Source organism: Schistocerca serialis, chromosome 2, assembly GCF_023864345.2.
Source record: "Schistocerca serialis cubense isolate TAMUIC-IGC-003099 chromosome 2, iqSchSeri2.2, whole genome shotgun sequence".
Lineage (NCBI taxonomy): Eukaryota > Metazoa > Arthropoda > Insecta > Orthoptera > Acrididae > Schistocerca > Schistocerca serialis.
Window position 1 is genome coordinate 1,020,156,186 of NC_064639.1, and position 22,651 is coordinate 1,020,178,836.

Here is a 22,651-nt window from a genome sequence, read left to right on the forward strand (position 1 = left end):
CCCTACCACCGCTTCCCTTTTATGTCCCTCGACTCTTATAACTGCCATCTGGTTTCTGTACAAATTGTAAATAGCCTTCCCCTGCCTGTATTTTACCCCTGCCACTTTCAGAATTTGAAAGAGAGTATTCCAGCAAACATTATCGAAAGCATTCTCTAAGTATACAAATGCTAGAAGCGTAGGTTTGCCTTTCCTTAATCTAGCTTCTAAGATAAGCCATAGGGTCAGTATTGCCTCACGTGTTCCAACACTTGTACGGAATCCAAACTGATCTTCTCCGAGGTAGGCTTCTACTAGTTTTTCCATTCGTCTATAAAGAACTCGCGTTAGTATTTTGCAGTTGTGACTTATTAAACTGATGGTTCTGTAATTTTCACATCTGTCAACACCTGCTTTCTTTGGGATTGGAATTATTATATTCTTCTTGAAGTCTGAGGGTGTTTCGCCTGTCTCATATACCTTGCTCACCAGATGGTAGAGTTTTGTCAGGACTGGCTCTCCCAAGGCTGTCAGTAGTTCTAATGGAATGATGTCTACTCCTGGGGCCTTGTTTCGATTCAGGTCTTTCAGTGCTATGTCAAACTCTTCACTCAGTATCATATCTCCCACTTCATCTTCCTCTACATCCTCTTCCATTTCCACAATATTGTCCTCAAGTACATCGCCCTCGTGTAGACCCTCGGTATACTCCTTCCACCTTTCTGCTTTCCCTTCTTTGCTTAGAACTGGGTTTCCATCTGAGATGTTGATATACCTGCAAGTGGTTCTCTTTTCTCCGAAAGTAACTTTAATTTTCCTGTAGGCAGTATCTATCTTACCCCTGGTGAGATAAGCCTCTACATCCTCACATTTGTCCTCTAGCCGTCCCTGCTTAGCCATTTTGCACTTCCTGTCGTTCTCATTTTTGAGACGTTTGTATTCCTTTTTGCCTGCTTCATTAATGCATTTTTATATTTTCTCCTTTCATCAATTAAGTTCAATATTTCTTCTGTTAGCCAAGGATTACTAGTGGCCCTCGTCTTTTTACCTACTTGGTCCTCTGCTGCCTTCACTACTTCATCCCTCAAAGCTTCCCACTCTTCTTCTACTGTAACTCTTTCCCCCATTCCTGTCAATTGTTCGCTTATGCTATCCCTGAAACTCTGTACAACCTCTGGTTTAGTCAGTTTATCCGGTTCCCATCTCCTTAAATTCCCACCTTCTTGCAGTTTCTTCAGTTTTAATCTACAGTTCATAACCAATAGATTGTGGTCAGAGCCCACATCTGCTCCTGGAAATGTCTTACAATTTAAAACCGGGTCCCTAAATCTCTGTCTTACCACTATATAATCTATCTGATACCTTCTAGTATCTCCAGACTTCTTCCATGCTTACAACCTTCTTTCATGATTCTTGAACCAAGTGTTAGCTATGATTAAGTTGTGCTCTGTGCAAAATTCTACCAGGCGGCTTCTTCTTTTATTGCTTCCCCCCAATCCATATTCACTTACTACGTTTCCTTCTCTCCCTTTACCCACTACCGCATTAAGTCACCCATGACTATTAAATTGTCGTCTCTCTTCACTATCTCCAAAATATCTTTTATTTCCTCATACATTTCTTCAATTTCTTCATCATCTGCAGAGCTAGTGGGCATATAAACTTGTACTACTGTAGTAGGCGTGGGCTTCGTGTCTATCTTGGCAACAATAATTCGTTTGCTATTGCTGTTTGTAGTAGTTTACCCGCACTCCTATTTTTTTATTCATTATTTAACCTACTCCTGCATTACCCCTATTTGATTTTGTATTTATAACCCCGTATTCACCTGACCAAAAGTCTTGTTCCTCCTGCCGCCGAACTTCACTAATTCCCACTATACCTAACTTTAACCGATCCATTTCCCTTTTTAAATTTTCTAACCTACCTGCCCGATTAAGGGATCTGACATTCCACGCTCCGATCGGTAGAACGCCAGTTTTCTTCCTCCTGATAACGACGTCCTATTGAGTAGTCCCCGCCCGGAGATCCGAATGGGGGACTATTTTACCTCCGGTATATTTCACCCAAGAGGACGCCATCATCATTTAACCATACAGTAAAGCTGCATGCCCTCGGGAAAAATTACGGCTGTAGTTTCCCCTTGCTTTCAGCCGTTCGCAGTACCAGCACAGCAAGGCCGTTTTGGTTATTGTTACAAGGCCAGATCAGTCAATCATCCAGACTGTTGCCCCTGCAACCACTGAATAGGCTGCTGCCCCTCTTCAGGAACCACATGTTTCTCTGGCCTCTTAACAGCTACCTCTCCGTTGTGGTTGCACCTATGGTACGGCTATCTTTATCGCTGAGGCAGGCAAGCCTCCCCACCAGCGGCAAGGTCCATGGTTCATGGGATGATCAAATTGAAATCAGGGTAACAAACTTCTACTGCCGGGTAGGTGTGGGCGAGCGATTCTCTTATGTAGGTTGGCGATGGAGTGAGCGAAGAAGACAGCTAATCACTTGATGAACGTTTTAGTGGTGAACACGAATAGACATGGTACAGAATATCTGACACAGACAGACTGCAGGTGAAGGGAGGTGATCATGGACCCTAGTTCATCCGCACGGGGGTGCCGACGCAGGCATTTCCCGTGGACGGAAGCGGTTGCCCGACTACCACAGCATGCCGCTGGATGGAGACTGACGGCTGTGGGGGTGGCGGTGTATCAGCAACGCCAACGTACCCATGGTGGATACTCAGGCAGCGGTCGTTGGTTCGCGGTCCGGCGGAGGACAGGGTCATAGTTGCGACGACGACCGGGACAGGCTGTGCGTCATCGGAGCTGCAAGGTGTGACGAAGGCTTGCTGACGGACTGGTCCCCCTTACCACATGCTGACGCTTGAACAAGTCACGTCGAAACACGTGGGGCGGCATCGACGGACTGCTGTGGCGTAACAGGTAGATCGGCCGTTCATGCGACGGCAGTCCGTGTGACGTCACTCACGCAGGAGCGGCGTAGCTGGAGCTCTGTCTACTGACGCTGCCGCGCTGGCAGTACTTTATCTGGCTGCGGCCTTGTTTCGGTTGCTGAGTTGCGATTCCGTCTGTCTGTGTCTGAATCGCTACGTTAGCAAATACACTGAAGTGCCAAAGAAACTGACATAGGCAAGCGTATTCAGGCAGAATAGGGCGCTGCGGTCGGCAACGCCTGTATAAGACAAAAAGTGTCTGGCGCAGTCGTTAGACCGGTTATTGCTACTAGAATGGCAGTTCGTCGAGGTTTAAATGATTTTAAGCTTGGTGTTATAGTCTGGGCTCGACCGATGGGATACAACATCTCCGAGGTAGCGATGAAGTGGGGGTTTTCCCCTACGACCTGTTCACGAGTGTACTATGAATATCAGGAATCCGACAAACATCATATCTCCGACATCGCTGCGGCCTGAAAAAGATCCTGCAAGAACGCGACCAACGACAACTGAAGCGAATCGTTTCACGTAACAGAAGTGGAACCCTTCCGCAAATTACTGCAGGTTTCAATTCTGGGCCATGAACAAGTGTCGGCGTGTGAACCATTCAACGAAACATCATCGATACCGGCTTTCGGAGCCGAGGGCTCACTCGTATACCCTTGATCACTGCACGACACAAAGCTTTACGTCTCACCTAGGCCCCTCAACACCGACATTGGACCGTTGATGACTGGAAACATGTTGCCAGGTCGGACGAGTCTCGCTTCAGATTGTGTCCATCGGATAGACGTGCACGGGTATGGAGACAACCTCATGAATCCATGGACCCTGTATGTTAGCAGGAGACTGTTCAAGTGGAGGCTCTGTAATGGTGTGGTGCGTATGCAGTTGGGGTGATGTGAGGCCCCTGATACGTCTAGATACGACTCTAACAGGCGGCATGTACCTAAGCATCCTGTCAGATCACCTGCGTCCATTTATGTCTACAGTACATTCCGAAGGACATCGGAAATTCCAGCAAGAAAATGCAACACTCCACACGTCCAGAATTTCTACACAGTGACTCCAGGAAAACTCTTCGGTGTTTAAACACTTCCACTGGCCACCAAACTCTCCAGACATGAACATTATTGAGCATATCTCGGATGCCTAGCAACGTCCTGCTCTGAAGAGATCTCCACCCCCTCGTAATCTTATGGAACTATGGACAGCACTGCGGGATTCATGGTGTCACTTCCCTCCATCACTGCTTCAGACATTAGTCGAGTCCATGCCACGTCGTATTGCGGCACTTCTACGAACTCGCGGGGGCCTTACACGAGATTAGGCACGTGTACCAGTTTCTTTAGCTCTTCAGTGTAGACCTGTGGTCTACCTACGACGACATTCACAAAATGTGTTATTTCATAGTGACGAACAATTTTTTGCTAATCTAAACGAATTTGCACCATGTACATTGTTGGTAAAAATTAAAGATTTTTAGTCTAATAATTAGGCATAGTAACCATTTTCTGCATATGACCAGCTCTAAACTAACACATCGATCGTTTATTGCACGGTGCTGCGCCCTGGATTTAAACTAAGAACTAGAAGATCCACACTCGTCTATAAACGGCCAAATTCGCCTTTTTACGGAGAAGGAAAGGTGAACGAAGGTCCACAATTACGGACCGTGGTCACGATAAGTCTAAGCATGGAAAAGAGATTTAAATTGATGTGGTTTTCAGTAATAACGCATATATTGAAGCTTGTGTAGGATACCCTAGCATGTAGAGCTGCATAAAATCAATCTTCGGACTAAAGACCACACGGCAACAACATATGCAGCGTACAAAAACTACAGCGTGTGGGAACGTTAAAATAAATATATGGTCTAATTAGATACACGGGGTATTCGTGTGCTATAGCTTGCATGTACAGACAATTAGATAAAAATATTGTAATTCTTACAGCATTCGACAAAATTGGAAGAACAAGAAAAGAAATCAGTGAGGTGCATTTGCAGCAACATACCTGTCAACTCCGTCCACCTGTCTAGCCACCGCAATATCAGGCACAATCTCAATACTGCGTAGAGCAAAGATTGCAGACACATTAGTGGGCGGGGACCCCGCTACCGGCAAAACCAGCAAGCGGCGATTGCCTCTCCGGTTCGCCAGTTTGGACGCCTTGAGGATCGCGTCTACACCAGCTGCTGCGTCATGGCATCGAACCACCAATCCCTGGCAGTCGGCGTCCATGGCGGAGATCAACAGATGCTCCACTGGATCTTCGGCACTGGCAAATGAAATGCGTTCAGTTGTGGTCACCGACGATACTATGTCCAGAACAGCGTCTGAATCATCCGACAATGCTGCAATGCACTTGTAGTTGGCAAAATGATTCCACAGAATATCTGATGCCATTTCCCGTACTGAGCTGTCGATGACGGCTAGATGACTTATCCGTGGCACCATACGTCTTTCACATTGTACGACCTCAAAGATGAACATGACTGTCAAAAGTAAAATGTGCATGGAACTTGTGTTTGCGAGCAGTTCTTGAATACCGTCACGTGCTTTTCCACAAATTTCAAGTGTATGTAGGCCAACTTGCAAAAATATTTGTCTTGTTTTACTACCTTAACGTGTTCAACGCTTTAGTGTATGATAGTGATCAGGTTTGCATTCGCGGTAAATATGATGTTCTCCGAGAGAGTGCTCGCCTCGGGCATACAGTGCATTTGAAGTGGTGGAAGAGCTATCAAAGATTGACATCGACAATTTAGCTTAATTTGCCGTAATCTTCTTTTGTCTTTTCAGCAGCAACAATCCCTCATTTCATGTCTCAGTCCTCAAACAATATTTTGCCTACCACCCACAAAGATCAAAAGTCTCTTACTGAAATATGAACCACGAACTCGGATGGAAAATCATTGAATGTCGTTTTAAGGCATTACCCGTCAAATACTTACCCGTACGACGCTTATAAGTACTGCATTTTTCAGTTCCCCTCTGAATGGTTGATCAAAGAGAGCGACAGCGTTTAGTGGCGATAATAACCTCAAAGGAGACTCAGCTTTCAGGCTTAAATGATACATGTGCAAGTCTTTATTAATGCTGAGCTGGCTTTTTGTACATTTTATGAAAGGGCTTTTTCGTTGTCCTTACATTCCTACCTACATTCGGCAGCTTCTAATACTACGAATGTCACATGTAACGTACTGGCTCGCCAACGGTTAAGCCATACTTTCAAATATAATGCACTGTTTCTTATTTTTAAGACTATTAAGAAAATTAATTTTTAAAATTCTGAATGTCTTATTAAGTAAGCCCTGCAGCCACTCTACAAACGATACAGAACGTGTACGGAGTACTTTATTATAATACCAACAGGAACACCACGGCATTCTCTCCAAGCTTAAAATTTTAGCTTACTAAATGAGTAATTTCTCATTGCGATTGAATCAAAGTGAGAGTCATGAAATATAGTACGGAAAGAGTGACAGACTAAGTTGACACTGTGTGAAACAATTGTCTAATGTCTCTTACATACGTACGCAGTTTCCGAATAATATTCTGGACCAGACATAGGGATTTCGGACTCTGATTTCTGCAGTTATTGAAATCATTATTTCCTAGAAGCATAAAAGGAACACCGAAAATATGTTACTTAAATCTCCGAAAATTGCATCACCCTCTTCGTTTATGCGTTGGGATTGGATTGGATTGTTTTGGGGAAGGAGACCAGACAGCGAGGTCATCGGTCTCATCGGATTAGGGAAGGACGGGGAAGGAAGTCGGCCGTGCCCTTTGAAAGGAACCATCCCGGCATTTGCCTGGAGCGATTTAGGGAAATCACGGAAAACCTAAATCAGGATGACCGGACGCGGGATTGTACCGTCGTCCTCCCGAATGCGTATGCGTTGGGGACTGGTTATCATGTACATTCTGCCAATGTGCTGGTTAACTATCACGTTTAACCTAATGTTTGTCAGACTTTTATGGAGACATCTGGTAATGGTACGGTCGGTGACTCAAGGTCTTACGAACGGCACAGCATTAGCCATTGATACTGCTAAGACCAGTTTTTTTATCCTTCTCGTTTTCTTTTTCCATAGTCTGTAGCACAATCGTATATTGGAATAGTGGAGAAAGGAATTCCATCACGGAAATGTATAAGGAATTCCCCAGGAAAAGGGAAAAAAATTGGAACGCCTGATATATATATATATATATATATATATATATATATATATATATATATGTGTGTGTGTGTGTGTGTGTGTGTGTGTGTGTTAGTTTAAAGTAATTTGTAAACGGGTTCCATCCTGTCTCTGGAGAGGCACTTTTGATTTCACTGATTTATTTTCGAGTCAAGTAAACCTTGGGGTTTTCTAAATAATACTCTAATGACGAAGAATCAGATACCGAATATTACATAAAGGAACAGCGAAATGACAAAAGAAATAAAAATAAAAAATGATTTTTGAAGATTTCCGTTCTAATTATAAGCCTCGTGAAACAACTAAAATCTTCTGTATTCCGTTATTAATATATGGAGAATTCCTCACAATTAAGATAATTCACAAGTTTAAAGTATATTTTAATTTCAATTTTGCTTCCTGCCTATGAATGCGTCACCGTGAGAGAAAAGTAACACACTTTTTTCACAGAAACATATGAGTGCTTGTCAAAGACTCAAATGTGAATCGTATTTTACTCGCCCAACGGTTATTGATCAACAAAATATATCAAGATCCACTACAAGCGTCGACAACATTTAAAAATTCAATAAGTTTAGGCTATAATTACAACAGTCGCCTAAACCTTAACGAACCACTATTGAAATTAAGGAAATAGTGTTAAATTACGTCACTGATGTTATACTTTGCGCCTTAATGGTACATGTTGACATTATGTGATTAAAAATATTTATCTACAGCGCTTTTTAATTTGGAACATTACGGGTTACATTACTTCAAAGTTCTTCGCGAGCTGCCGTCGTGTCAACGTTGGCTCCAAGTAGCTGGCGTAGTGTGATGTTTACTGTTGCGCGCCGCTTCTGTACGAAGTCAGCCAGCACCACGTCTTTCTGCATGATAAATTTCCTTAAGAAAGGGTAGTATATAGTTTCCTCCTCGAATTCACAACTCACGTTCCTGGTGAACGAGTGCGAAATACATTCCACCATGTTTGGTGTAGTTTGTGGTGAGGAAGACGAAGACTTTGGGCCTGACTACAGAACGCCGAATTAGCTAATCAAGATATGGGCTCAGTAGTAAAGTATGCACTTATTTCTGTAAAATGGTCATGTCGAACATGGCAGTGACATGGACGTAGAAGATAGATGTGTTCCCTGCCGACAATAAGATAAGAATGTAAGAAAACGTCCAAGTGAATTACAAAGAAGAACGAGTTAAAATAACTAGCACCAGCATTAGAAGAAAGAAAACTGTAGGTTTAAGATGATGTCGCTGCAATGACGCAAGTGGAATCTTACTCTCTCAACTACTGCTGTTCTGAGGCGATCTTCAAGCCGCTGTATCACACCCTGCTGACGGCGGGAAACTACAGGGTGTGGGGCAGTCATAATTGAGTCGCGGTCCTCCCCTCCCCTCCCCCCCTGCCCTACCACTCATCCTTCCCCACCCCCGCTGCCAACGAGTGATCGTCAGGAACAATGGTATTCAGCAACAAAACCTACCATCAAGTATAATTAACTGATCCAGTTCCTTAAGTGCGTACGAGGTGCGACAGTAAAGTAATGAGACTAAGGTGAAAAAAAATTTTGCTTACCGCTTTAGTCAAGTTTAGTGTTGTCTCCTTCAAAGTAGTTCCCTTCTGATTGCACACACTTTTGCCAGCGCTTCTGCCATTGATGGTAACATTTCTGGAACTCAACTTCTGTAATATCTTCCAAGACCCTCGTCACAGCTTTTTGGACATCTTATGTAATTTGAAAATGGTGTCCCTTGACCGCCGTTTTGACTCTTGGAAATAGAAAAAAGTCGCAGGGAGCGATTTCTGGTGAATAAGGTGGCTGTGGTCGTACCGAAATTTGTTTTGAGGTTAAAATGGCTCTGAACACTATGAGACTCTACTGCTGAGGTCACTAGTCCCCTAGAACTTAGAACTAGTTAAACCTAACTAACCTAAGGACATCACAAACATCCATACCCGAGGCAGGATTCGAACCTGCGACCGTAGCGGTCTTGCGGTTCCAGACTGCAGCGCCTTTAACCGCACGGCAACTTCGGCCGGCGAGGTTAAAAATTGCTGTACTGACAGAGCAGTATGGGATGGCGCATTATCGTGATGCAGAACCCAACTGTCAGCAATGTTGGCACGGACACGAAGAACTCCTTTACGAAGAGTTTCTTTGTAGTAATATTGGTTAACTGTTTGTCCAGGAGGTACCTACTCTTTATGAACAATTCCAGTGGAATGAAAGAAGCACACAAGCATGCATTTCACTTTTGACTCTGACATGCAAGCTTTTTCTTTTTTTCTGGGTGATCCCTTTGAGCACCATTGTGAACTTCGGCGTTTTGCTCTGGATCGTACTGAAAAAACGAGCTTTCATCACCAGTGATAACACGGCTCGACAATTCTGGATTGATTTCCATTTGCTCTAACAGATCGGCTGCCACATTTTTCCGTGTTCCTCATTGTTGTGGTGTGAGATTTTTGGGGACCATTTTTGCTCAAATCTTTCTCAGACCGGGATCTTCATTTATTATTCGACGAACCGTTTCTCGATTGACGTTCAGTTCTTCTGCAATCATTTTCACGGATAATCTTGGATCAGATCGTACGAGTTCACGCACCCTGGCCAAGTTGTCATCCCTCCGTGAGGTTGATTGTCGTCCACTGTGGTCTTCATCTTCAATGTTCGTTTTGCCTTCACTAAACATTTTATGCCAATGAAAAACTTGAGCTCTTGACATAACCTCCTCTCCAAAAGCCTTCTGAAGCTTACCGTAAGTTGTCGTCGCATTTTCACCCAATATAATGCAAAATGAAATGGCATATCATCGCGGTTCCAAACACAGATTAACTTATTACAACACAATTCAAGACTGAGCAGTTGCATCGATGTGCCGCTTGGACTAGAAGCAACTTATAGACCAAAGTCAAAGATATTGTGCCTACGCAAGCCTACAGGGTGGCCACATCTTGCGAAGAAAATCAGTCTCATTACTTTATTGTCGAACCTCGTATGTTGAAAGTAAGGATAAGAATATTTGTAAACTCCCCCCCATGTGTATTCAGGTGTGTATCCTTAAATTGAGATACCCAACAGTAAATATTATGTCGATGGGTAAGAACAGAAACAAAACTGAAGAGGACAGCCCTGTCATAGCAAACAAACTTGCGTCAGATTCTTTGCATGAAGAGGTTCAGTTAGAAAGTTATATAGTCAAAAAATAAGGTTTGGTTAGCATTAGAAGAGTGAATATATCACTAGAAGAATTTACAGTAGTCATTTCCATCCAGTCTCCTACTGAAGTTGTAAAGATTAGACTCCACGACGCCTAATTCAGAAGTGCGTGACAGCTGTTATGAAATAACAGATGTGTGTCGTTACATCCAAAGGTCAGTCACTCATTCATTATGTGTACTTGTATGAATTAAGATGCGAAGTTAACCCTTACGTCCCATTTGTAGATAATGCTACAACAGTCTCAGATATGGTCATATTAATAGTCAGTGGTGAAATGTACAGAGATACGGCACTTACGTAGGTGAATATCCCACTCTATTTTGTCAGTCAAATGAAATACATACGTAACCAGTGGAAGCAGCCATTTGGCTACAGACAGACAGTACTAAACTTTTATTTTGGATGGCAATTCAATGACGTTGTCGCTTCAATAATATTTATTTTAGGAAGGCAGAAGAATTTCTTAGAAGCAGGATATTCTCTGCCGTCGTGTCAAAGCCATACGAAAGTAACTCAGGCAAAACTTTTACCTGTCCAGATAATAGAGCAACGTCGGAATTTGCATTTCTCTACTCCAGGATTCCCCTGTCCCACTCTGCAGTCAGCAACAGATGCCTCTTTCTCAGAATAATACAAGCCCTCAACCACCTGTCTACATCCGACCCCCCTGAAGTTTGTGACTGCGAACGCATGACATCTAGAAACAAAGTCTTTTCCATCCATCCTGGAACGCTGGCTTAAAACATCGATGTGATTGCAGAGGACTGTCAGAGAAAAACGACTTCGCCCAACCCTTGTTCTCCTCAACTCTCATATGAAGTGCAGGGAGGAGGTACAGTATATGATCCTCTTACAGAAAAAATTGTTAATTTCACTCTCTTTGTTGCTGGAAACAAGCATCTTCTCCTCTCAGATGGCTCTTAATAAGAATGATTGGTCGTCAGGAACGGAAGAGGGAAATTCTGATGAATCGCCATTGTGGTTCACAAGGAAACCCCGTTGAAAACGCAAACACCAATTGATTTCAAAGGATACGTTTTAGTAACGTTAGATAGAGTAGATGGTAATGGAGGAGCGGCTTTACTAGATAAAAACTCCATCAGTTACACAGAACTAAAAATACTCTTTTATAATCGGAAGTGTCATGTGGAAGCTGCAGAAATAGAATCCCCGAATGATAACTTCAGTACAAAGTCCATATACTGTATAAAACTCCCGCATCATTTCCTTTAGCAGTATTTTGCATGAACTGTATACTCAACGTCAACCCCCTTCTTTTTCTGTGGATGTTTTAAGTCTCATCACGTGCTTGGGGCAAAGTAGTTAATGACACAGAAGTATGTTACCTTTTTTGTGTAATCGAAGATCTGCATTTGGTCATTCTGAATGGTGGCTCTCCTACAAGGACAGCTTTCCCCTTTAAACGATTATTTGCAGTGGACTTGAGTCTAGTGCCCCTGATATCCACAAATCTTCTACATGTGAGATCTTAAGATATTCCATTGAATGCCATTACCCTTTAGACTAGACTTCGACTTTCAGATGAGTTTTAGAAAGAGATATTCTAACGGTTCGTGGAAAATTAACGACGCTTGCTGCGATAGATGCAAAATTATCATACATGAAGCACTCGGGAAACGTACTCCGACGTGGATGCTGACGGACACTTGCACCACGCCCTCGTCTGTCATCGATTTAGCGGAAAGAAACTCAATACGATAGCAGACAAGACTTATTCTGCGAAACGACGTGTTTCTAGTAGGACCGTGACTACTCCACAGCTGTGGAGTCGTGGCTAACCGAAGTTTAGCCCTAGTTAAACATCGAGGGAAACCGACGCTGCGGCGATTCCTGGAATACAAAAGACTACATGCGAGCACTAGGATAATTCTGAAGAGTGGAAGAAACGTGGTTTGGATCTACTAGTCTCCAACAATTCAGAGGTCTGTAAGACAGTTCGATCTATAAAACATCTTAGTGCTGCTGGTTCTCCCGTAGTGGATAGGTTGCAGCTAAAACAGATCGTGACTAGAGTGGTTTCTACGTCTTGCCCTGAAGTCTCAAAGCTATTCCACATAAAACTGATTACAATCATCCTCTACTAGCTCTGTTCACTAGTCGTGAGTTGGAAGTAGCTTTGAAAATTTGTGCGAATATCTCTCCACGAATTGACTATTTTCAGTATAATGTGATAACACCCCTTCTCACGAAAGCAGGGAACTGCTTCTTTGATTGGTGAATGGCACGTGGGGAATGGACGAAGTTATGGAGGAATGGATTACGCAAATTCTTATGCCTTTGCTGAAACTTGGGAGGGACCCCAAAATTCATTCCTCACATAGACCAATCTTCTTGTTCTCTTGTGTGGGGGAACTGCTGAAAGATTTAACTTCTTGAGCTGTTGCTAGAAACTAATTAGTTCAGAAAATGTTCAAATGTGTGTGAAACCTTATGGGACTTAACTGTTAATGTCATCATTCCCAATGTTACACACTACTTAACCTAAATTGTCCTAAGGACAAACACACACACCCATGCCCGAGGGAGGACTCGAACCTCCGCCGGGACCAGCTGCACAGACCATGACTCTAATTAGTTACTACCTCGGTTACTGTATCAACAACAACGCAGTACTATTGCACATATAATAATTTTTTCTTCTCATTTTTGATAAATTAGTGTAATCGATGTTCTGATTTCATTTCTTTTTTGTTTCATGCCATTATGTCAAAGGAACTGTAAACAATTTTCGATGTGAATATTAATGTTTATGTCAAATGTTTAAGCAATATTATAACAGAATTGAAATGTAAATACGTTGAAACTATTGTAAGATGACAAAGTTGTAATTGTGCGTCTGGTCCATACGTAGGCAATGTATTACGATACGTAGAATGCAAAACCTTTGGTGAATACCCTGTCTGTAGGGAAACGGTAAAAGGTGGATGGCAGGCGAGCGCGGGAAAATGCACACGGGCGCTGCACGGCATAACAGGCTCAGCAGTAGTAGTCGGAGTTGGGCATCGGTCTGAGAAACACGTTCTGGATCGAGGAGGCTCTCCTGGAAAACGTGATTTCGTTGAGCCTCGGATGTGCCGTTTCCGACGCCTATACAGCATGGCAACATTCCATAGGCACTAAACGGAAAAGTATTGCGACGCTAAGAAGAAGCAAAGTGCCGATACATCAAGAGCCATTGCTGTGATTGTATGTGTGCTCTGTGCCTCGCCATCTCGCCGCCTGCCGACCGCCGCATCGATACGAACAGGTTGAAACCTTTAGTACTGTATTCGTGTGGACCAGTGTTACTTTTGTTCCATACTGTTAAATTTTACCAGAACTGTCCTATCACTTAATTATCCTCACAACTAACCTAAACAGGGTCCTTTCCACATGTTGTGTAATCCGAGTGTCCCGATATGAAGATTTAAAGTTTATGTTAATAATAATTACCTGCAGACCTATCTATGTTAGAATGAGGTTTAAAGAACTTTGTTGTTAATGAATATATAGGTAAATAACAAAGGTCTGACAAAGTTGGAAGATAATGTTGAAATTGGTTTAGTAATGAAGTTTAATTATTTTGAGGCAGATATAATGGCAATTAAATGAGCAGGAAATAAGCTAACAAGAGTAGTAACTCATATATTGGAAATCTTGAGTGCTTAATGATTTCAATAATCGAAATTTTCAATACAGTGATCATAACAGTTTCAGAGTCCCCCCCCCCTTTTCTTTTCTATTCATTTGAATTCTGAAGTGTACTGAACTGATTTGACAGGAAAGTTAAAGTCAATATAGGACCAAAATTTATCAGTGTTTTACCTTTTTCAAATTTGACATTGTGTGTGTTTCGAAAGTGCTATTTCTAGGATAACCTATGCCCGATTTTAATCCGGTCAATAGACAGTACCCGGTTTTGTAGTAAACATTATAGTGTTATGTTATCTATTTATGATTTATCCATATTGGTTCAGAAAGTGAAAGTATCAGTTCAGTGGATTTTCTGGTTCTAAAATTTATCATATTATGCAGTGTTATTACGTGTTGTTTTGCATGCACGTATATCAACTTGTACTGGGAAGAAACTCAGTTAATGCCTAATTAGGCTGGCGACCATATTATTAACAAATTGGTAGCATCTGCTGTGTTGTTTCTTGTCTGTCCTAACGTGTAGTTGCACTTCGGACTGGCTTGACGTATCATTGTTATTACTGAGTGGGTGTAAGTCTGATTTGCCTCCATTCAGGTACACGTGGTCAAAATCTATACAAAAATCCTTTCTCTTAAGGTGAAGCCCGTCAACTTACCATAGTACAGGCTTTAAAGAGTATCGTGTGCATTAGCGCAGCGTTACATTACAGTTTGGTTTTATTAAAGGTCGAGGAGCGATGGACAACATACCAAATCTGTTGACTGATATGTTGGCAGATTTTGAAGAAAAAATTTATTTCTGTCATTATACTTCAACGTGACATCAATTGCGTCTATCTTTAAGGGAAGAAAAAAAAAAGATATAAAGACGTGAATTGGACCTCAATCAGCTGCATATGTCATTTTAGTGCCTTACGCCCGAAATGAACGATATACGTAAGATACTAGTATCAGTCATCAGAACTAACTTATAGATGCTATAGGTCCTATCCACCGGCTGACGCCAAAGTGCTATCATAAGCCCCTTGTTATTTATACTTTACTTTATGGCACTCGAAGACATGTTTTCTCCCAATGCTAAAACAATGCAGTATGTTGATGAAACAGCGCCATACACTTCTGGTTTAACGGAAGATTCCGCAGTCAGAAGTATGAAGGAGGCAATAATGAAGGTGGGCGGATGGTTTTACGCAAACGGCCTTGCAAACAATTCTAGGAAGTCTTCGGTTACTATCTTTTCTGGAAGACATGTGTCCCATAATGAACTTAAAGCAAGAAATTATTCTTTCCATATCAACCCGTCAGCCAAAATCCAGGCTCGGGTGGATTACTCACATCATTTCTGACGTTAGCGCTTGTCTGCCCCGTGAAGATCATCATATCTATAGCCAGTCCCGTCGGGAACCAACCCCTGTGTTGTATTGACAATATATCGAGCATTAATTAGGATCTGGATCGAGTATGGTTGTACTGTGTATGGTAATGTAAACATGAAGTATATCCGTACATTACAGGCTTTAGAAGTTTGTGATATCCAGTCAAACGTGCCGTTAATAGGGGCACTGGGAATACCTCTTCATTTTAGGAGCCAATGGCTTGCCAGCAAATAAATGTAGGAAACAGTATTGCTAACGACTCATCCAGCCAGTTTAAAATTTTTCTGACGTTTAAAAATTTATTCTAGAGTATCATAACAACAAGAAGACTTCCTATGAACGAGTGGCTTTTCGCCTCTGCACGTCCGGTGATATACTTAGAATTGAGTGTACACTCTGGTAGCAATCTAAACTTGATAATCAGCACGTATCTTCATGCGAACATATGCACTGACGGCTCAAGAATCGCGTTACGAGATAACGTTGGGTGCGCTTTCTTCCGTCCGAGAACGGGTCGCTACAAACAGCATAGGGTTCTATCGTCAGCCTGTTCTTATGCAGCGAAATCAGTGACGATAATGAAGGCCCTCAAGTTACTGCTCTTATTTACATGATTCCAGAAAAGTTCAGTCACGCATTATGCCCTTGGAAGCTGCAACATCCGAAGCTTTAACGCTTTAGAGAAGGAGCCTAGTCTCACAGGGAGGGCGTTTTAATTTATGACTTCTTTTCTCCTAATACTGTCCACACAAAATTATGAAGAGGGTCTTCAGAACGAAGAACATGTCCATATACACCCGACAGTAGCCGCAAAATCTACATCATACTCCGCAAGTCACCTAAAGGCGTTGAAAGGGGTGTTAATATTTGTTCACCAGCAGCTTCCCTTCTCACTTGGATACACAGACAGCAGTCGCGTTTACTTTGTTTCCCAGAAACCGCGCAGTGTCATCTGCAACACTGTGCGTCGGCAGTAACATCTCTGCGCCGGCCACTCCTCACGGATGCTGGTCGCAGAGACAGCCAGTTCGCATCGTCTAATCGTGAAGCGAGCCTCGTCCGAGAATGCAGCATGACAAGAATGAGGAAAATTTTTCTTTATTGAGGGAATTGATTTTATATGGCTCAAATGGCTCTGAGCACTATGGGACTTAACATCTGTGATCATCAGTCCCCTAGAACTTAGAACTACTTAAACCTAACTAACCTAAGGACATCACACACTTCCATGCCCGAGGCAGGATTCGAACCTGCGACCGTAGCAGTCCCGCGGTTCCGGACTGAGCGCCTAGAACCACTAGACCACCGCGGCCGGCAATTGATTTTATATTGTGGTTTTTTATATCTTTACTGGGAAAGAGAAATATGTACGATTGATTTGACGTAGTTAATGATTTGTTTTCTTTGCTTTATCTGCTGCCTGCACACCATTGTAACAATTTACTGTTCAACATGGAGCGTTCCCCTCTTCTCAGTTAGGTAACATTAGCGAAAATTCAGGAAAGATTAACTCAATTAATGCAACCTTTTGTAATCTACCATGAACGTACACTACGTGATCAAAAGTATCCGGACTCCTGCCCTAATTTCTTGTATCTTATCTTCGTGGTCCATACGCGCAGTGTATGTTGGAGGCAGTTGAATCGCTAAGCTGTCAGCTTCAAATGCCATTTCACTAAATTTTCTCAATAGTGCTTCACGAAAACAACGCCTCCTTCCCCCCAGGAATTCCCATTTGAGTTGCCGTAACATTTCCGTAACACTTAAGTTTTGCTCGAAACTACCGGTAACAAATCCAGCAGTCCTCCTCTGAATTTATTTGATGTCTTCCTTTAATCCGACCTGGTACATATCCCATCACTCGAGCAGTACTCTAGAATAATTCGCACCAGCGTCCTATATGTGGTCTCCTTTACAGGTGAACCACTCTTCCCTATAATTCTCCCAATATACCGAAGTCGATCCTTAGCCTTCCCTACCACAGTTCTCACATGCTCATTTCACTTCATATCGCTTTGTAGCCTTACGCGCAGATATTTAAACGACTTGCCTGTGTCAAGCAAGGCAATAGCAATACTTTATCTGAACATTACAGGTTTGATTTTCGTACTCATCCTCATTAATTAAAATTTTTCCATGTTCACGGCTAGCTGCCATCCATCACACCAACTGGAAATTTTGTCTAAGTCTTCCTACAGTCACTCAACTTCGGCACTTCACTGTACAACACGGTATCATCAGCAAACACCCTTAGATTGGTGCCCACGTTGTCCGCCAAATCATTTATGTATGTATAGAACAACAGCAGCCCCATCACATTTCCCTAGATCAGTCCTGACGATACCTTTGTTTCTGATGAACATTCGCCGTCTAGGAAAATATACTGGGTTCTATTATTTATGAACTCTTCGAGGCACTCACATATCTGTGAACTTATTCCATAGTCTCGTACCTTCGATAACAGCCTAAAATTGGGCACCATGTCAATGACGGTACCCTTGTCTCCGATGAACAATCACCGTCTAGGACAATATACTGGGTTCTATTATTTAAGAAGTCTTCGTACCTCTCACATAAGTGTGAACTTATTCCATATGCTCGTACGTTCGGTAACAGCCTGCAATGGGGCACCATAACAAATGCTTTCTGGGCATCTAGAAATACGGAATCTTTCTATTGCCCTTCACCCGTGAGGAAAGAGCAAGCTGAGTTTCGCACGAGGAATGCTTCCTAAAACCATGCTGATTCGTTGGCCATAAGCTTCTCAATCTCAAGGCAGTTTATTATATTCTAACTGGCAGTGTATTCAAGGCTTCTGCAGCAGATAGAAGTTAGGGATATGGGTCTGTAATTTTGCGGTTCCATTTTTTTACCTTCGTAATATAAGGGAAGATTCACGATAAATGCAAGTTAGATAAGGGACGAACGCAGTAGAGTGACTTTTGCAAAATCGAACTGTGATTCCAACCCGACCTGGTGGTTTATTTGCTTTCCAATCTTTGTGTTGTTTCGCTACGTCAGGTTATGCTTATTACTATTTCGCTCGTACGGGAATCTGTCCGATTCTCTTGTGTAAACGATTTCTTGAACGTGAGATTAAAAACTTCAGCTTTCGTTTTGCTATCTTCAAATGTCACACTTATCAACAAGGGACTGAACGGAAGCCTTAGGTTAGTTAGGTTTAAGTAGTTCTAAGTTCTAGGTGACTGATGACCTCAGAAGTTAAGTCCCATAGTGTTCAGGGCCATTTTTGAACCTCAGCATCGACCGAATTTAGTAAATAAATCGCGACCGGTCTTTTCCGCCCTTCATCTACTTACTCGACACAAAACTCTCCAGACCACGATTTACAATCTGCTTAAACTTTGGCCATAATTCATGTACATCCGTCTTACTGGAACTAAGTGATGCTAATTCACTGTCTAGCTGAGATGATAGTATCTGCTTATCAGCTATATCTAGCATAAACATTCTCCTAGCCTTCTTGACTTATTTATTAATTTTCGTAGTCATAGTTGCTATTCAGTCATTGTCGATAAGTCCCGGCCTATTTGTAGCTCCAAGGTCGAAGATATTTCCACTGCGTGTAGACTGCCGAGCTAGCTGCACAAGACAGTTTTCAGAGAAAGTGTTCAAAAGTATTTCTCCAGAATGTCTGTCTATACCCCTCCGCAATGAATCCATAGACATCCCAATCTAAGCTCGGCAGGTTGAAGTCGTTTCCAAGTAGTATTGCATGATCTGGGAATTTACGCGCTATTGACCGTAGACTGTCTTTGAATGACTAGAAATGTCAAAGAAGACTTAGGAGGACGGTGAAAACGTCCAACAATTAGCGTCGTTTCACTTACACCTCTTATACGCATCCAGAGGACTTCACTGTCACACTCAACTTCGACCTCAATAGAGACAATTCTTTTGTCAAATGCAATGAACACTCCTCTTCCGATGGCCTCTAATCTGTATTTCCGATATACGATCCACGACTCGCTAAGTATCTCAGAGCTTCCCACTTCGGGTTTCACCCAGCTTACAGTCCCAAGGATAGTTTGTGCTGGAGAACTTTCTTGGAAGGGCATTAAATTCGAAAACTATTTCACGAATACTTCTACAGTTACTGACAAAATGTGTCAGTCGAAATGTCGTTATTTTGAGCGCCGTTTGACTTCCCTTGCAGACTATGTTGGGTCTTCGTCATACACTGCATCTTTAAGTGCTCCCAAAAAATATAAATCAAGAAAAGTCTAATCGGGGGCCGGGCAGAACAATTGAAAACAGAATTTCGTCCCACCCAACGTCCAACAAAGTTGACATTCAGTACTTGCTTGGCAACACAAGGCGAGTGAGCTGGACAACCGTCGTGTTGCAACGACATACACTGTCTAATATCCAGTGGTACGTTTTCTAGAAGAAGTTCGTCAGAAAGTGTGAGTACTAATGTTCATTTAGAACGCCTGGCATGAAGTAAGGTCCCACAACGTAATTTCCTACGACACCATACACTATGTGATCAAAAGTATCCTGACACCTGCCTCAAAATGACTTACAAGTTCGTGGCGTCCTCCATCTGTAATTCTGGAATTCAGTATGGTGTTGGCCCACTCTTTGCCTTGATGACAGCTTTCACTCTCGCTGGCATACGTTCAGTCAGGTACTGGAAGGTTTCTTGGGGAATGGCAGCCCATTCTTCACGGAGTGCTGCACTGAGGACAGTATCGATGTTCGCCGGTGAGGCCTGGTAGGAAGTCGGCGTTCCAAATCATCCCCCGGCCGTTGTGGCCGAGCGGTTCTAGGCGCTTCAGTCCGGAACCACGCTGCTGCTACGGTCGCAGGTTCGAATCCTGCCATGGCATGGATGTGTGTGATGTCCTTAGGTTAGTTAGGTTTAAGTAGTTCTAAGTCTAGGGGACTGATGACCACAGATGTTAAGTCCCATAGTGCTTGAACCAAAACATCCCAAAGATGTTGTATAGGATCCAGGTCAGGACTCTGTGTAGGCCAGTCCATTACAGGGATGCTATTGTCATGTAACCACTTCTCCACAAGCTGTGCAATATGAACAGGTGCTCGATCGTGTAAGATGCAATCTCCATCCACGAATTGCTCTTCAACAGTGGGAAGCCAGAAGGTGCTTAAAACATCAATATAGGTCTGTAATGTGATAATGTCACGTAAAACAATAAAGGGTGCAATCCCCCTCGATCAAAAACATGACCAAACCATAACATCATCGCCTCCGAATTTTACTGTGGGCACTACACACGCTAGCAGATGACGTCCACCGGGCATTAACCACATCAGTACCCTGCCATCGGATCGCCACATTGTGTAGTGTGATTCTTTGCTCCACGAAACGTTTTTCCACTGTTCAATCGTCCAATATTTACACTTCTAACACCAAGCCACGGGTCGTTTGGCATTTACTGGCGTGATGTGTGGTTTATGAGCCGCCGCTCGACCATTAAATCCAAGTTTACTCACCTCCCCCCTTACTGTCATAGTACTAGCAGTGGATCCTGATGCAGTTTGGAATTCCTGTGTCATGGCCTGGATAGATGTATGCCCTTTACACATTAAGACCCTCTTCAACTGTCGGTGGTCTCCGTCTGTCAACAGACGAGGCCGGCCTGTACGCTTATGTCCTGTACGTGTCCCTTCACGTTTCCACTTCAATATCACATCGGAAACAGTGGACCTAGGCATGTTTAGGAATGTGAGAATCTCGCGTACAGACGTATGACACAAGTGACAGCCAATCACCTGACCGCGTTCGAAGTCCGTGAGTTCCGCGGAGTGCCCAATTCCGCCCTCTCACGATGTCTAATGACTACTGAGGTCGCTGATATAGGTTACCTGGAAATAGGAGGCAGCAAAATGTAACTAACATGAAAAAAGTATGTTTTTGGGTGTGTCCGGATACCTTTGATCGCATTGTTTACTTTTACGCTCCATGCCCGTTGACGTTCCAGCTGAGGAAGGCAGTGTGCCCAGTAGCGTATTTCATGCATGGTTGGTCAACGTTGCTTCATAGTTAAAGTGTACACGTTGGTAAAACGTAGCGTCGACTCTCAATTGATAAAAGGTAAACCGATAAAATTCTTTACGACGTTCGAAGTCACTGCGGTCGAGTGCTTGATGTAGTCAGCGGTGATAGGGACGGAAATTCTGTCGATGCAGGATGCAAATGACACTGTCTGACTGACTCCACATTGCTTGAAAATATGTCTCGTGCAACTGTGCGGATTCGTTAGCGTCGTAGCCACAACAACGTCCTCGTGTTCTCTGCCAGTTCAGTTTTCTTTCTTGTCCTCTTGTAAGTAGGCTGTTTATGTTTTCTTATTGGCAACGTTACGTAGCGCTCTGTATGAAAATCACTGGCTGTGCTGTGTGCAGTCTGTGGCTAGTTTGCATTGTTGTCTGCCATTGTAGTGTTGGGCAGCGGCAGCTGGATGTGAACAGCGCGTAGCGTTGCGCAGTTGGAGGTGAGCCGCCAGCAGTGGTGGATGTGGGGAGAGAGATGGCGGAGTTTTGTAATTTGTCATGAACTGCTATATATATATATATATATATATATATATATATATATATATATATATATATATATATATATATATGATGATATCAAGGTAAATACATTGTTTGTTCTCTATTAATATCTTTCATTAGCTAACTATCCCTATCAGTAGTTAGTGCCTTCCGTAGTTTGAATCTTTTATTTAGCTGGCAGTAGTGGCGATTGCTATATTGCAGTAGTGGGAGTAACCAAGATTTTTGTGAGGTAAGCGATTTGTGAAAGGTATAGGTTAATGTTAGTCAGGGCCATTCTTTTGTAGGGATCTCTGAAAGTCAGATTGCGTTGCGCTAAAAATATTGTGGGTCAGGTTAAGGACAGTCCTGTATAATTGTTCAAAAAGGGGACGTTTCATATGTTGACCCTTAGCCGAGGATACCTCACTGGAATCTTCTGATTTTTTCTTGTAGTTTGCGTAATTAGTGTAGCTTTTGTTTATTGCTAGCGCGTAATTATAGAGAGAATTTCCTTTGTAGTTGTAGTTTTTCATTGTTATACACAGTTGTGGCATGCATTTAGATTTGCACCAAGTATTTTGCAACTGCGGTTGCAATTAACTAGATATTATTTTCAGTGCTATGTTAATGTGTTCTCTTATTTTTGCTCTTCAAATTGTGCTTTTCTGTATTATCGTGTGAAATATTGTGACAATGATGGCGTGTGAAAAACGTAACACTAGGCTCCAAAGTA

The 22,651-nt window shown here is 42.7% G+C and overlaps 1 protein-coding gene across 1 annotated transcript in view; it reads right to left on the bottom strand.

Moving 5' to 3' along the window:
* LOC126456598 (glutamate receptor 1-like) overlaps positions 1–5,340 on the bottom strand; it is a 145,629-nt gene extending 140,289 nt beyond the window's left edge. Inside the window, exon 1 of the mRNA XM_050092343.1 lies at positions 4,949–5,340. Coding sequence (XP_049948300.1) covers positions 4,949–5,340 — 392 coding nt within the window. The remainder of the gene's footprint in view (positions 1–4,948) is intronic.
* Positions 5,341–22,651: the final 17,311 nt, after the last annotated feature.